This window comes from Stenella coeruleoalba (assembly GCF_951394435.1).
Source record: "Stenella coeruleoalba genome assembly, chromosome: 16".
Taxonomy (NCBI): Eukaryota; Metazoa; Chordata; class Mammalia; order Artiodactyla; family Delphinidae; genus Stenella; species Stenella coeruleoalba.
In genome coordinates this window covers 15,133,467-15,148,496 of record NC_137162.1, presented here as the reverse complement: position 1 = coordinate 15,148,496, position 15,030 = coordinate 15,133,467, and the positions used below count along the sequence as shown (strand labels likewise).

The window sequence follows — 15,030 nt, the reverse complement described above, 5'->3', positions numbered from 1 at the left end:
TTTCTGTGAAAACCGTTCCACCTGTAGATGTATTTTTGATGTGTTTGTAGGTGAGCTCCACTTTGTCATCTTGATCCACCTACAAGCTTAATATCTCTTAAATTCACTTGTACTTTCCATCTCTTTGTTTGCTAAGTGAGATTCAGATATTTTTCCTTTTTTATGGTTTTTAAAAATTTGGGGCTTTTTTTTTTTTTTTTTTGGTGGCACACGGGCCTCTCACTGTTGTGGCCTCTCCCATTGCGGAGCACAGGCTCCGGACGTGCAGGCTCAGCGGCCATGGCTCATGGGCCCAGCCGCTCCGCAGCATGTGGGATCTTCCTGGACCAGGGCACGAACCCGTGTCCCCTGCATCAGCAGGCAGACTCTCAACCACTGCGCCACCAGGGAAGCCCAAATTTGGGGCTTTTTATCTATTCAGAATGAATTTTTTTGAGAACCCTCCACTGTAAAGATTGTAACTTCATTTTTTGAAGGGTAAATTTAAAATGATTAACTATTTGAACACAGGTATGAATTGCATTTTTACCACTGCTGAACTAAATGATGATAACTGCTGCTGGTGGGATTGTCAGCTAGGCATGCACAGGTGACTTCTTCAGTCCTGCTTTGGCATCTCTTGTTTTTGATCTTTTGCTTCTTTTGTTTTCTTGATTGTTATAGAGGCTTATTTTCTACTTCTGCAGTTTGTACCTTGAGCAGTTAGTCTAGTCTGCTGGATATTTCATTTCCATAGGTCTTTTCTTTCACTGTTATGTCTATTGTCACATTTGCCTTCCCCGTGGCTATATATATAGCTCATTTGAACTGATGATGTCTAATAGCAGTTATTTTTTTCTTCCATAGCTTTTAAAATTATATGCCCTATATATCCTTGTAAGGAAGAGGGGCATTTTACTTTGCCTCAAGGAGCCCTTGTGTTTTTTGGAAATAGTATTTACCTGGCAGTGACCCACTCCTTCTCTATTAACGTTTAATTCTTTTTCATGTTTTTAACCAACAAACATTGAAAGAAACTACTGTAAATAGGCTTTTAGTAATGTAGTAGTAGGTTGTGTGGGAGGGGAAGTATTCTACAGTCCTGTGATTAGGTCTCATTCTTTTGGTGAGCCTGTGCCCCATACTGTTCTGTGAACTTCACTTCACTAGTGGTACTCAGTCTTTTTTTCCACTCTTAGGTGGTACAGCATGATTGGAGGGAGCTGGAGTTGTATATTTCTCTTCCCCCCACATGAAGGACTAGAGCAGGTTAGAGTTGGTTATTTCCCTTTAGCCAGGTCAGTTAGGCTCTGGTAAAACCCCAGTAGTTTAGGCTCTGTTAAATTGTTTCTCCAGGCCTTGGTAAGAAAAACAGTGCTCTGGCATATCTCAAAATTGTTCCTTTTCCCCTCCCATGCTGGAATCACAAAGGGGTTTTTCTTTGATATTCACTGCGAGGACCTGTTAGAATTAATCTTTCAAAGAGCCAAAGATAAATAAATAAAATAAAATAAAAATAATTGCTCTAATTACTTATAGCTCATACATAGTCTTCAGACTAGCCATAACTTACTCAAAATAGCACAGCCTACAAAAGCTTTCCTATATTATTGTTTTCCGTAAGAAAAGAAAAAACATTAGAGTCTCAGATTTTTAGTCTCCGTTACAAACTAAAGAATGAATATTCTGTTAATTTTTCAGCAATGCATGTTGCTCTCCACTCTTTTTTTTTTTTTTTTTCTGTACGCGGGCCTCTTGCTGTTGTGGCCTCTCCCATTGCGGAGCACAGGCTCCGGACGCGCAGGCTCAGCGGCCATGGCTCACGGGCCCAGCCGCTCCGCGGCATGTGGGACCAGGGCACAAACCCGCAACCCCTGCATCGGCAGGCGGACTCTCAATCACTGCGCCACCAGGGAAGCCCAACTCTCCACTCTTGAGTAATAACTAAACCAACATTTCCTTTTGTAATAGTTTCATACCTAAAATAAAACATAAGAGAATAGAACGTTGCTCTGAAGATGACATTTTGTAATTCATTATTAAAGCCTAAAGTCTAATAGATAAAGACACCATTAATAGTTTGTCATTCAGTCAGTGTAAGAAAGGCAGGATTCTTTCATCTAAGATTTACCCAGTTGTTTGAAAAGCAATAACAGGTATGTTGTGTTTGAAAATAGTTTAGGTTTAATTGTACATTATGCTTCTTCAAGACATTTGATTGGTTATCTTTCCTTAAAAAGGTAATCCTAAAATAAATTTTATTTTCCTAGGAGATATCTATAGACTATAAATATAAAGCCTAGATTTACTTCGGGTGCGACCTAGTAAAGATTTACTTCAATTCATCATATGATAGTAAATTAGAATGTCAACATAGCATACCTAATTTGATATTTTACATTGTTCCCCATTGATTTCATAGCAACCCAATATAGTTTTGAAGACAATTAGAATAATCTAGTCAGTGATACTGTGGGCTAGCTACAATCGCAGATAAAAGAGAAATATTTCACAGCAAAAAGTCTAGGGAGGAGTATGGTAATATATAAAATGTTCAGTTATCTAAGGGTATTTTAAATGAAGTGCCGTTTAACACCATTTACTGCTTAAAAAATTTCAAAAAGAAGTATGTTCATGTCACTGAATTAGTTATCTACAGGGTTAACATTGACTTGTGTTCAGTGATGCAAAGAATATTCTTCCTTTTAAATTTATTATTAAGGAAATATAGGGGATGGTACTCATTCTTCACTTTCTTACATCCAGTCTGTGAAATGCTCAGCACTGAAAAAATTCATAACAACAAATTATACTGCAATTGATGAATTCTTTAAACCAGTATTGTATTATCCCTGCACAGCCTACTATATTGAGTTCCTGATGTTCACTGAGAAGCTTGCACTATTCTTATTCGCAGCTTTCTGAGGAACATTTCTGTTTCCAGTAACATTAAAACACTGAGTGGCAGTTAAGTTATTACCACGACAAAAATGAAATTGAGACCGCCAGAAGTCTACCGTTTTTTTTTTCCTCTGAGGTTTTTCTAGCATGCCATGAGAAGGCATCATTCATGGTACTTTGTACCTATGCACTATCTTATATGGATAAATAAGTCCCAAGACAAAGTGTACCTTTGCTAGCAAAACATCAGTGAAACTAATTTTAAAAAGTCTCAGCCTGATATAAGGTACTATGATTGTGAATTAAAAATCTGAAACATCACATAGCAGCTATTATGACTATTATGGCAGACTGTATATATTCATCCTTGGAAAAGACATCACAGTATTCGCAGGCTTAGTTGAGGCTCATAGTCTATACATCAGTTAAGCAAAAAAAGGTTGAGCTTCAGTGAGTGATTCTTGAGGTGGTATTCCGCAGCCCTGAAAGTCAGAGAGAGCCTGTCCTGCTGGTTGCCTGCTGAGGCAGAGTATCCAGTTTCCATATTCCCATTCAGTTTGGCTCTTTGAGTGAGGTTGCTGTTAAACATCCCATGGCCGGCAAATGCTAGTATCTTGGACCCTTGGGAAGATCATTGTCCCTGAGAGGCAGTCCAGCTGGGTTCAGCTATCCCAGGGAGTGGGTAAGCATGACTTACACTGGACATTCACAGGAAGATGCAGATTTTTTCCTTGAAGGCCCTCCCTAGGCACAACAAGAACAACTAACATTGCTCTATATCACAGACAATGTTGTCTGTAGGCCCCAGGATCAGTTCCCGAAAGGTCTTAATACTGGCAAAGTTCTCAGGAGTGTTTAAAATGCTGACTTCGTTTTTCTCCCTGTCATGGTACCACACCTTTATTCACCCTCAAGTCAGTCCATTCATCTCCTCTTTGTTCATAATGTATGTTTTATTTGCTTTTGAAGTAATTACTGTCTCTTATTATTATACTGTCTCTAAATTATTACATTATTACATTATTACATAATGTAATTATGTAATATGTAAAATTACATAATGTAATTACATAATGTAATATGTAAAATGTATGTATGTAATGTAATATGTAATGTAATATGTAAAATTACATAATGTAATTTTATTACATAAAATGTTTACATTAACTATAGATGACTTTTTACTGTTTTTCAGATCATATTTATTTTTCCATTAGCTTGCAATTCTATTTGAATGTAAAGTCGTATAACATACTTGTTAATGATGTTCCTGCCATGCAGCTCAAAATTGTTCTGGATTGAGAACCTGTGGACAATGTTTGGAGCAGCCTGGTTGTGGCTGGTGCAACGATCCTAGTAATACAGGAAGAGGACACTGCATTGAAGGGTCTTCCCGGGGACCAATGAAGCTTGTTGGAATGCAAAATAATGAGATGGTTCTTGACACCAGTGTTTGTCCTAAAGAGAAGAACTATGAGTGGTCCTTTATCCAGTGTCCAGGTAATAAAAATGTGATGAAAGCAATTTTAGCTTCTGCACAAGGACACCAAGAATTACTTTCCTTTCTTATAATAAAGATTTAGAAAAAAAAAACAATGAAAATAAGACTCAAATTTAAAGGATTAAAAAAATTCTTTCCTATATCCATGTTTTTTATAGGTGGTATTATGTTTGGAATCATTAAACAGGCTGACCAGATGCATGGTACATAATTGTTAGATTTGGTTTCATGTGAACTGTTAAAAGGAAAAAAAATATTGGTTTCATACCAAATTTCTGTACTGTAGTATAGTCTTTTATTGTTTATAATATTATACTATCTTAGAATTCAAAGGCAGCTCAGAGGATCCAGTCAGGCTAAGTATGGGAATATTTTGTATAATATCCATGATAGGGTTATTTGACCCTTGGTATTTGGTACCATTCAATTTTGAAGGTCAGTAAAGTTTTTAGAGTTTTTAAAATAGGGAGTCTGTTCTTATATGGAATAAAATCAACCTTCTTGAAAAATTAATTTATTCAGTATATTTTTATTGAGTGCCTACTATGTGCAAAGAGTGTTTTACGTGCTAGAGACATAACAATGAACAAAAGTAGACTAAAATCACTGCATTAATCGAGCCTGTATTCGAGTTGAAATTAATAAAATTAATTACACACACATATATATGTGTATGCAGTTAGGTGGTGATAAGTGCTATTAAATAAAGCAAGGAAGGGGGATAAAGCTTGCAATTTAAAAGACTGGTAAGAGAAGATCTCACTTAGAAGTAATGGTTAATAAACACCTCAAGTAGATGAGGGAGTGAATCATGCGGCTGTCTGGGGAAAGAGTGTTCCAGAAGACACAAAGACTTGGGTGAGATAGTTTATTTACGAGATGAACCTAGGAAGCACAATTGAGGGAACAGAGAGTTTCAAAGGTGGGAGAAAAACCAATAATATGTACATTATTAGGCTGACTACTATACTGGGAAATTTGAGCTCAGACACACTAGGGACCTATGAAGAACTATGCAGAATGCTTCTCAGAGTTAACCCTCAGGGACTGGGGGTGGGGGTGGGGAATTTATCCACTAACTCTCTTCCATTGATGGTTGAGTGATGCCTCTGGGGGTATTGTACTTCTGAGCTGTGCCAGCATGTCTGATTAATAGCTTATCATGATACCAGTGAACATTCTGAGGCAAAAAAGTGGGGAGATACTGCAGAACTTGCTTTAGGTGCGGCGCTGACAGTGTGTTGCACTGAAACCAGATGGACTAAGGAAATGTGGTACTTCTACATAAACTTTGGAATATATGAAAACCAAGAAGAGGGACAAACTATTGATTCATACAACATGGCTGAATCTTAAATACCTTTTACTTAGTGAAAGAAGCCAGACCAAAAGGCTACATATTGCGCTATGGAGATGGAAGAGAGATCAGTTATTTGCCAGAAGTAGTAAAGGTAGGGATTGCCTTCAAGGGGACCTCATAATGGAATTTTTTGTGCTGTGGAACTCTTCTTTATGACACTGTGGTTGTTCATAATGACTCTATGCATTTGTCAAACCATACTGTATACCACAAAGAAAGAACTTTCCTGACGGCAAATTAAAAAAAAAAGTCAACCAGCATGTCAGGGGATCCCATAAGGGAATGCAAACTGTGAGAAATAAATTTAACTGTATTACAAATGCCATAACCTCATCAAAATAATGAGCTGACCTAAGTAACCTTGGAAAACAGCGTTTTGGCTGGATACTGTAAAACTAAAGGAAAAAACCTACATAAACATTATATTCTGATTGGTAAATTTGTTTCTCACATAGTACAGATTAACAATTCTAACAATACTTTATATGTTTAGTAGGTTTGGACAAATATATAAATTAATTGTGTTTAATGTGAGCCAGGTTTCCCACCGTCACAGAAAGACATAGACATAGAGAATGGACTTGAGGACACGGGGTGGGAGGGGGAAGTTGGGGCAAAGTGAGAGTAGCATTGACATATATACACTACCGAATGTGAAATAGTTAGCTAGTGGGAAACAGCAGCATAGCACAGGGAGATCAGCTCCGTGCTTTGTGATGACCCATAAGGAGGATGCGAGGGAGGCTCAAGAGGGAGGGGATATGGGGACATGTGTATGCATATGGCTGATTCACTTTGTTGTACAACAGAAGCTAACACAGTGTTGTGAAGCAATTATACTCCAATGAAGGTCTATTAAAAAAACATGCGAAGAGTAAAGACTATAAAGAACCCTGTGGGGAATTCCCTGGCGGTCCAGTGGTTAGGACTCCGAGCTTCCACTGCAGGGGCCATGGATTCGATCCCTGGTTGGGGAACTAAGATGCCACATGCCGTGCGGCATGGCCAAAAGAAAAAGAAAAGAAAAGAAAAGAAAAAAGAATCCTGGTATTGGTTTAGAGTATAAGCATGAATTCAAGTTTATTTTAATATTTAATATATATACGCAGAGGTATATATACATATATTTTCTAGCTCAGTTCTCCAAGAGGGCCTGGAAGCCATGATGCCCCAGTAGCAATGAGCACATTCAGTGCCCACAATCCTGGTTTCTAAATACCATTTTCCAATGAAAGGAACCAGGGCTCTCTGGAGTAATGGCTGGTTCTAGGGCTGGGGCAGGGAGAACACAAGGTGAACCTGAAGTATTGTTTAATGCCAGAAAGTAAGAAAGTGCTCAAAACAAAATAAAGGAGGATGGGAGCATGTCAAAGGGACACAGCCAACCAGAAAGAGTTCTTAATGGGTCAATCTGGGCAAAAAATAATGATTGTGTTGGATTGTAACCCAAAGAACAGAATACATATCCATGTGATTTAAGTGACTGAATAGATAATAAATGGGTGAGAATGGATAAATATTCCTTACAGAAAATTCCAAATAATAAATGTAGAATGAATGAGGGAAATAAAAAATTGCTGTTAGAACCCCACAGTAATAAGTGCAGTAAGAATAGTCTTCTTAAGAATGTTCAAATTAGTGGGTGAAACTTTAAGGAGAAAAAATATATTTGTGTAGCTTCCAAATATCTTCCTCAAAAATATTTATTAATTACTGTGGTGGTTTGAACGTATGTCCACAAGTACCTTGACACTCATTCCCCTAGGAAGTGGAGCTTAATTTCTCTCCCCTTGAGTGTGAGTTGGACATGGTGACTCCTAGTGAATAGAGTGTAGATGTGGAAAAACTGTAACTTTACAGTGGAGGATGTAAGGCGACATCACCATAAACAAGTGATCAAGGTTAACAACACCAGTAATAAGTCATGTTAATATCACATACCCCCTGATATGATGTGGTGAGAAGGGCACCTCACTTCTGTGGTATTCTTCCCCCAAATCTATAACCTGGTTTAGTCATCAGAAAACATCAGACAAAACGACATTGAAGGACATTTTACAAAATACTTGACCAGCCCTCTAGAAAAGAATCTGCTTCCAAGCTCATTCACATGTTGGCACAATTCAGTGCCTTGCAATTGTAGGGCTGAGGTGACTGTTTTCTAGTTGGCTGTCAGCCAGTGACCACTTCGGCTCTGAAAGAATGCTCACGTTCTCTCCCTCATCCCCCTTCCGTCTCCAGAACTCGCATTGTAGAGTCTCGACAACTGAAATGAGATCACTTACACTTTGAATCTCCTTCAAGTAGAGACTAATGTCTTTGAAGGGATCATCTGACTGAGTCCATCCAGGATGATGTCCCTTTCTCAAAGCCAAGTGTGCCATGTAACAACCTAATCATCAGAATGACTATCCCATCATATGTTCAGGTCCCTACCACACTCAGGAGGAGGTCATTAGTGTTTGATTAAATACCTGAGGTACTATAACCCAGCTTCATCAACACATAAGACTAACCATCATACCATACAGTTTACCCATTTATAGTGTATAACTCAGTGGTTTTTAGTATATTCAGAGTTATACAACCATCACTACAGTCAGTTTAAAAACACTTTTATCATCTTTCAAAGAAACCTTGTACTTATTAGCAGTCATGGCCTGTTTAACCACCCCCCACCCTGGTCAGCTATGGATTTACACATCCTGAACATTCTATCTAAATTGAGTCATATAACTGTAGTCTTCTTTTACTGGCTTCTTTCACACCACAGTGTTTTCAAGGTTTATCCATGTTGTGGCATATAGCAGTGCTTCATTTCTTTTTATTACCAAATAATATTCCATTGTATGACTATACTACATTTTGTTTATTCATTCATCATTTGATGAACATTTGAGTGTTTCTAATTTTTCGTTTTTAAAATAATGCATCTATGAATATTCATGTACAAGTTTATGTGTGGACATATTTTCATTACCTTGGAAATGGAATACCTAGGTCATATAGTAACCATGTTTAACCTTTTGAGGAACTGCCTGACTGTTTCAAAGCTGCTGTGTTATTTTACATTTCCACCAGCAGTGCATGAGGGTTACAGTTACTCTACATCCTTGCCAACATTGCTTATTTCACATCTTTTTTTTTTTAATAGATCTTTATTGGAGTATAATTGCTTCACAATACTGTGTTAGTTTCTGTTGCACAACAAAGTGAATCAGCCATATGCATACACACATCCCCATATCCCCTCCCTCTTGAGCCTCCCTCCCACCCTCCTTATGGGTCCTCACAAAGCACGGAGCTGATCTCCCTGTGCTATGCGGCTGCTTCCCACTAGCTAACTATTTTACTTTCGGTTGTGTATATATGTCGATGCTACTCTCACTTTGCCCCAGCTTCCCGCTCCCACTGCATGTCCTCAAGTCCATTCTCTATGTCTACATCTTTATTCCTGCCTTGCAACTAGGTTCATCAGCACCATTGTTTGTTTGTTTGTTTTTAGATTCCATATATATGCGTTAGCATACTGTATTTATTTTTTTCTTTCTGATTTACTTCACTGTCTGACAGACTCAAGGTCCATCCACCTCACTACAAGTAACTCAATTTTGTTTCTTTTTATCGCTTAGTAATATTCCATTCACATCGTTTTGATTGTAGTCATCCTTGTGGGTGTGAAGTAGTATCTCATTGTGGTTTTGATTTGCAGTCATTTGGTGGCTAATGATGTTGAACATCTTTTCATGTGTTTATTAGCTATTAGTATTTCTTCTTTTGAGAAATGTCTATTGGATTCTTTGCACATTGTTTAATTGGGGTATTTGTCTTTTTATTATTGAACTGTGAGTGTTCTTTATATATTCTGAATATATCCCTTACTAAAGATTGATTTGCAATTATTTTCACCCATTCTGTGGGTTGTCTTTCACTTTCTTGATAGTGCCCTTTGAAGCACAAAAGTTTTTTTTTTTTAAATAAATTTATTTATTTATTTTTGGCTGTGTTGGGTCTTCATTGCTGTGCGCAGGCTCTCTCTAGTTGCGTCGAGCAGGGGCTACTCTTCGTTGCAGTGCGCAGGCTTCTCATTGCGGTGGCTTCTCTTGTTGCGGAGCATGGGGTCTAGGCGTGCGGGCTTCAGTAGTTGTGGCATGCGGGCTCAGTAGTTGTGGCTCGCAGACTCTAGAGTGCAGGCTCACTAGTTGTGGCACATGGGCTTAGTTGCTCTGCAGCATGTGGGACCTTCCTGGACTAGGGATTGAACCCGTGTCCCCTGCACTGGCAGGTGGATTCTTAACCACTGTGCCATCAGGGAAGTCCCCACCAAAGTTTTAAATTTTCATGTTTTATCTATTTTTTCTATTCTTTCTTGTGCTGTTGGTTTCATGCCTGTGAAATCATGTATAATAAAAGACCCCAAAGGTTTTCACCTATGTTTTCTCTTCAGGCTTTAGTAGTTTTAGCTCTTATGTTTAGGTCTTTGATCTGTTTTGAGTTAATTTTTGTGTGTGGTGTGAGATAGGGATCCAGCTTAATTCTTTTGTTCATGTCTATAAGCACCATTTGTTGAAAAGACGGTTTTTTCCTTATTAAATTTACTTTAAATTTTGTATATATTTTTTCATCTTAGAAATTGAATTTTAGTCATTTTTATATTTTCCATTTCTCTCCTTCTTATGTTGATATTTTACTCTGTATTCTCGAGTATATGGAGCATACTTTTAATAGCTGTTTTAAAAATCCTTCTCTACTCATCCCAATTGGTATGCCATTTCTTTCTCTGTTTCTATTGGCGTGTGTATATATATATATATATTTTTTTTTTTTTAACTGATTATGAATCAGAATTTCCAGGTTGGTTATTTTTGGTGGTATTATCCTGGACATTGTGATTTTTTTTCTAGCTTATTCAGTTTTGTTCTATTTGTTTAAGTGTGTTGGACTTTATTCTGGCATTCAGTTGTGTTACTTCAAAAATTGTTTTTAATATTTGTCATGGCCTGTACATAGCAGCCCTAAGTTCAGTGCTAATTTATTTCCACTACTAAGACAGTGCCTTTCTGTGTTCTGCATACAGTGCTCTTTGTATTAAGAGGTCTCTCCACGTTGACTCTTGGGAGTATAAGCTATTTCTAGTCCTACGTGAGTTCCTGACATTGTTTTACTTACTTTTTTCTGATGGTTCTTTCTCCAGCTTCATAGAGTTTCACACTGTGTTCAATTTATTATTTAACCAAAGATTCAAGGGGACCTGTCTATAGATTGCTGTGTGCAACTCTCTCTTCTCTAGTATTTTGCCCCACAAAGCCTAACCACCATGGCCTCCCTGAACTTTGCTCTTTGTTTCCTCAACTAAATGAGGGTTTGGGTTTTCCTCCCTGGGCTTTATCCTCAAATCTGCCTCCAGATAGCAAGCCAGGGCAGTCATATTTTGTCGTCTTTTTCTCAGGGATGCCATTCCTGAACTGCCTGTTATACTTGAAAGTAGTTGTTTCATGTATTTTGTTCAGTTTTCCTATGTTTACACTAGAGGTCAGTTCTGACAGCAGTTAAACCTTCATGGGCAGAAGTGGAAATCTTCTGTCTATGTGTTTTTATTTACAGTGAATCTCTTGTAAGCAGCATTAATGTCTTGTTTTTTATTGTTGTTGTTGATGTGTTTTTAAAATCTATTCTGATAATCTCTGTCTTTTATCAAATTGTTTAGTCAATTTAGATTTAATATAATATTGGTAATATTGAATTTAGTCCTACCATCATGGTATCAATTTTAAAATTTCCTTTATTTTTTTCTCTGTTGTTTGTTCCTCCTTTTGCCTTTTTTTAGATTAATTGAGTGTTTTTAAAGTCCACTTTTATCACTTTTATTGGAATTTTAGCTATACCTCTTTTGTGTTTTTTTTAGTGACTGCTGTAGTGATTGTAATAGTCATCTTTATCTTATCACAGTCTACCTTGAATCAATATTATACTACTTCATGTATAAGGTAAGAATATTACAAAAGTGTAATTCCATTTGCTCTTTTCCTGTCCTTTGTGTGATTACTGCCATATATTTTACTTCTATATATGTTATTAACCACACATCACATTATTTTTTTTACTTTAAAAAGACAATTTTCTTATAAAAAATCATAATAATAAAAAAATCTTTCTATTTACCCATGTATTGACCATTTTCTGTGATCTTCATTTTTCCCTATTGATCTGAATTTCCTTTTGCTATAACATTTCTTTAGCTTGATGAACTTTATGTAACATTTTAAAGTAGTGTGTTTCTCAGTTGGGCTATAAATTAGCTTTTATACATCTGAAAAAATTTTTATTGTGTATGTGTGTGTCCTCATATTTGAAGGATATTTTTACTGGTAATAGCATTCTAAGTTGACAGATATATTTTTTCAATAATTTGAAGATGTAATTTCCTTTTCCTCTGGCTTCTACTTTCTCTTCAGAATTCCTCTGTCAGTTTTATTGTTTCTCCTTTGAAAGAAATATGTCTTTTTCTTCCCTCTGACCTTTTAAAATATATTTTTTCCTTAGTTTTTGGATGTCAGCAATTTTAGTGTGATGTACCTAAGTATCATCTTTCTTTTTTTAATTGTGACATGTGTTTTTCATCATGTTTGTAAAATTTTCTGCCATTATCTCTTCAAATATTGCATCTGTCCCATTGTGTCACTCTAGTCTGTATTTCTAAAAGTTTGATTCACTTATGTTAGGCTTTTTCACCATGTTCCTAAGTTTTCTTATTGTCTTGTCTGTATTTTATATCCTTGCACCTCCTCTGATCTATATTTTGATTCATTAATTCTTCCTTTAGATGTTTCTAGTTTTCTCTTAAACCTATTTTTTAATTAGTCATTGTTATTTAACATAGCACGCGAAGTTCACTGTATTAAAACAGTTTTACACATGATTCTGCATCATCTATTTTGCTGAATTCTGCTAGGCAGTTCTTCTACCAGTCTCTCCTGATTTTTCTCTTGTGGCTCCATTTATCTGGCAGCTTGACTGGTTTTGGATGATCTCAGAATTCTTTACTCACACGTCTGGTGGTTTGAGCTGATTGCTTGATCTAGGGGTCCTCAGGCTGCAAATGATTGTTCTCTGCTGTATTTGGCCTATCATTCTCTGGTGGTGTAGACTGGGATGCTGTACATATATGTTTAGAATAGAATTCGAAGAAGGAGAGAGCAGAGTATATATGGCTCTTGAGGCGTAGGCTCAAAATTTCCATACCATTACTTCTGAATTCCACTGTTCTGAAACAGTCTTCATGCCAATGCATGTTCAAATGGTGGGAAAAAATTGTACTTTTTTGATGAGAGCAAGGATAAAGTAATATTATGAATTTTGTACATACAGAGATGTGAAGAATTTGTGTAAATTATTTTTCAGCTCATCTAATTAGTTCTAACTACTTTGTTTATTGATGTATAACTCGTATGACATAAAATCCTTCATTTTAAAGTGTACAGTTCAGTGGTTTCTAGTATAGTCAGTAGGTGTGCAACTATTACCATCATATAATTCCAGAACACTTTAATTACCCCAAGACAAAATTCCATACCCTTTAACAGTCACTACCTGTACATCCTTCCCTCTAACACCTGAAAACCACTAGTCTACTTTCTTTCTCTGTGTATTTGTCTATTCTGGACATTTCATTTAAATGCAGTCATATAATGTGTCTTTTAGTGTCTGACTTCTTTTACTTAGCATACGTTTTTAAGGTTCATCCATATTGTAGCATATATCAGTCCTTTACTTCTTTTTATGGCTGAATAATATTAAATGGCATTAAATAATATTAAATTACATATTCACACTCATCCGTTGATGGGTCTTCAGCTTATTTCCACTCTTTTGCTATTATGAATAGTGCTGCTATGAACATTTGTATATGTTTTTGTGTAAACATGTTTTAATTTCTCTTTGGTATGTATCTAGGAGTTGATTTTTTAGTCATATGATAAATGTATATTTAACCTTTTAAGGAATTGCTAGACTTCTTCCAGAGCTACTGTACTATTTTACATTTCTACCAGCAGTGTATTCTAATTACTCTCCTCACCAATATGGGTTAATAAATCATTTTCTTTATTATCCTCCTAGTTGATGTGAAGTGGTAGCTCTCTGTGGTTTTGTTTTGCATTTCCCTTATGACTTATGGTGTTCTTTTCATGTGCTTATTAGCTACTCATATACTTTCTATGGAAAATGTCTATTCAAATCATTTGCCCACTTTTTTTGTTTTTTGTTTTTTGTTTTTTGTTTTTTTGCGGTACATGGGCCTCTCACTGTTGTGGCCTCTCCCGTTGCGGAGCACAGGCTCTGGACATGCAGGCTCAGCGGCCATGGCTCACGGGCCTAGCCGCTCCGCGGCATGTGGGATCTTCCCGGACTGGGGCACAAACCCGTGTCCCCTGCATCGGCAGGCGGACTCTCAACCACTGCGCCACCAGGGAAGCCCCATTTACCCACTTTTAAATTGAGGTTTTTTTTTTAAATGGTAGAATTGTAAGACTTATTTATGTGTTCTGGGTATGAGATCCTTATCAGACATATGATTCTCAAATATTTTCCACTGTTCTGTGGGTTGTCTCTTCACTTTCTTGACGGTGTCATTTGAGGCACAGGATTTTTTTTTTTTGCTGTACACGGGCCTCTCACTGTTGTGGCCTCTCCCGTTGCGGAGCACAGGCTCCGGACGCGCAGGCTCAGCGGCTATGGCTCACGGGCCCAGCTGCTCCGCGGCATGTGGGATCTTCCCGGACCGGGGCACGAACCCGTGTCCACTGCATCGGCAGGTGGACTCTCAACCACTGCGCCACCAGGGAAGCCCAAGGCACAGCATTTTTTTGATAATGTCCAGTATATCTTTTTTTTCTGTTAGTTGCTTAAGCTTTAGGTGTCATATATAAGAAACTGTCGCCTAATCCAAAGTCATGAGGATTTACATCTATATATTCTTCGAACATTTTCGTAATTTTAGCTCTTACCTTTAGGTTTTTGATCCTTTTTTAGTTAATTTTTATATATGGTGTGAAGTATGGGTCCAGACTTATCCTTCTGCATGTGAATATCAAGCTATCCTGGCACCATTTGTTGAAAAGACTATTTCCCCAGTTAAACTTCTTGACACCCTTGTTGAATATCAATTGACCATAGATGTATGGTATTATTTCTAGACCTAATTCTATTCTATGGTCTATATGTCTGTCCTTATGACAATGGCACATGGTTTGATTACTGTAACTTTGAAGTAGGTTTTGAAATTGGGAAT

General features: G+C 37.2%; 1 protein-coding gene across 8 annotated transcripts in view; it reads left to right on the top strand.

Moving 5' to 3' along the window:
* Window positions 1-15,030, top strand: part of ATRNL1 (attractin like 1) — a 696,391-nt gene that overhangs the window by 159,350 nt on the left and 522,011 nt on the right. For all 8 annotated transcript variants that reach the window (XR_013824301.1, XR_013824302.1, XR_013824303.1 and 5 more), the window contains exon 18: window positions 4,162-4,380. Coding sequence is in view for 3 of the 8 variants with exons in the window: in XM_079900307.1 (XP_079756433.1) it covers window positions 4,162-4,380 (219 nt within the window). In the remaining 5 variants the exon portion in view is untranslated. The remainder of the gene's footprint in view (window positions 1-4,161; window positions 4,381-15,030) is intronic.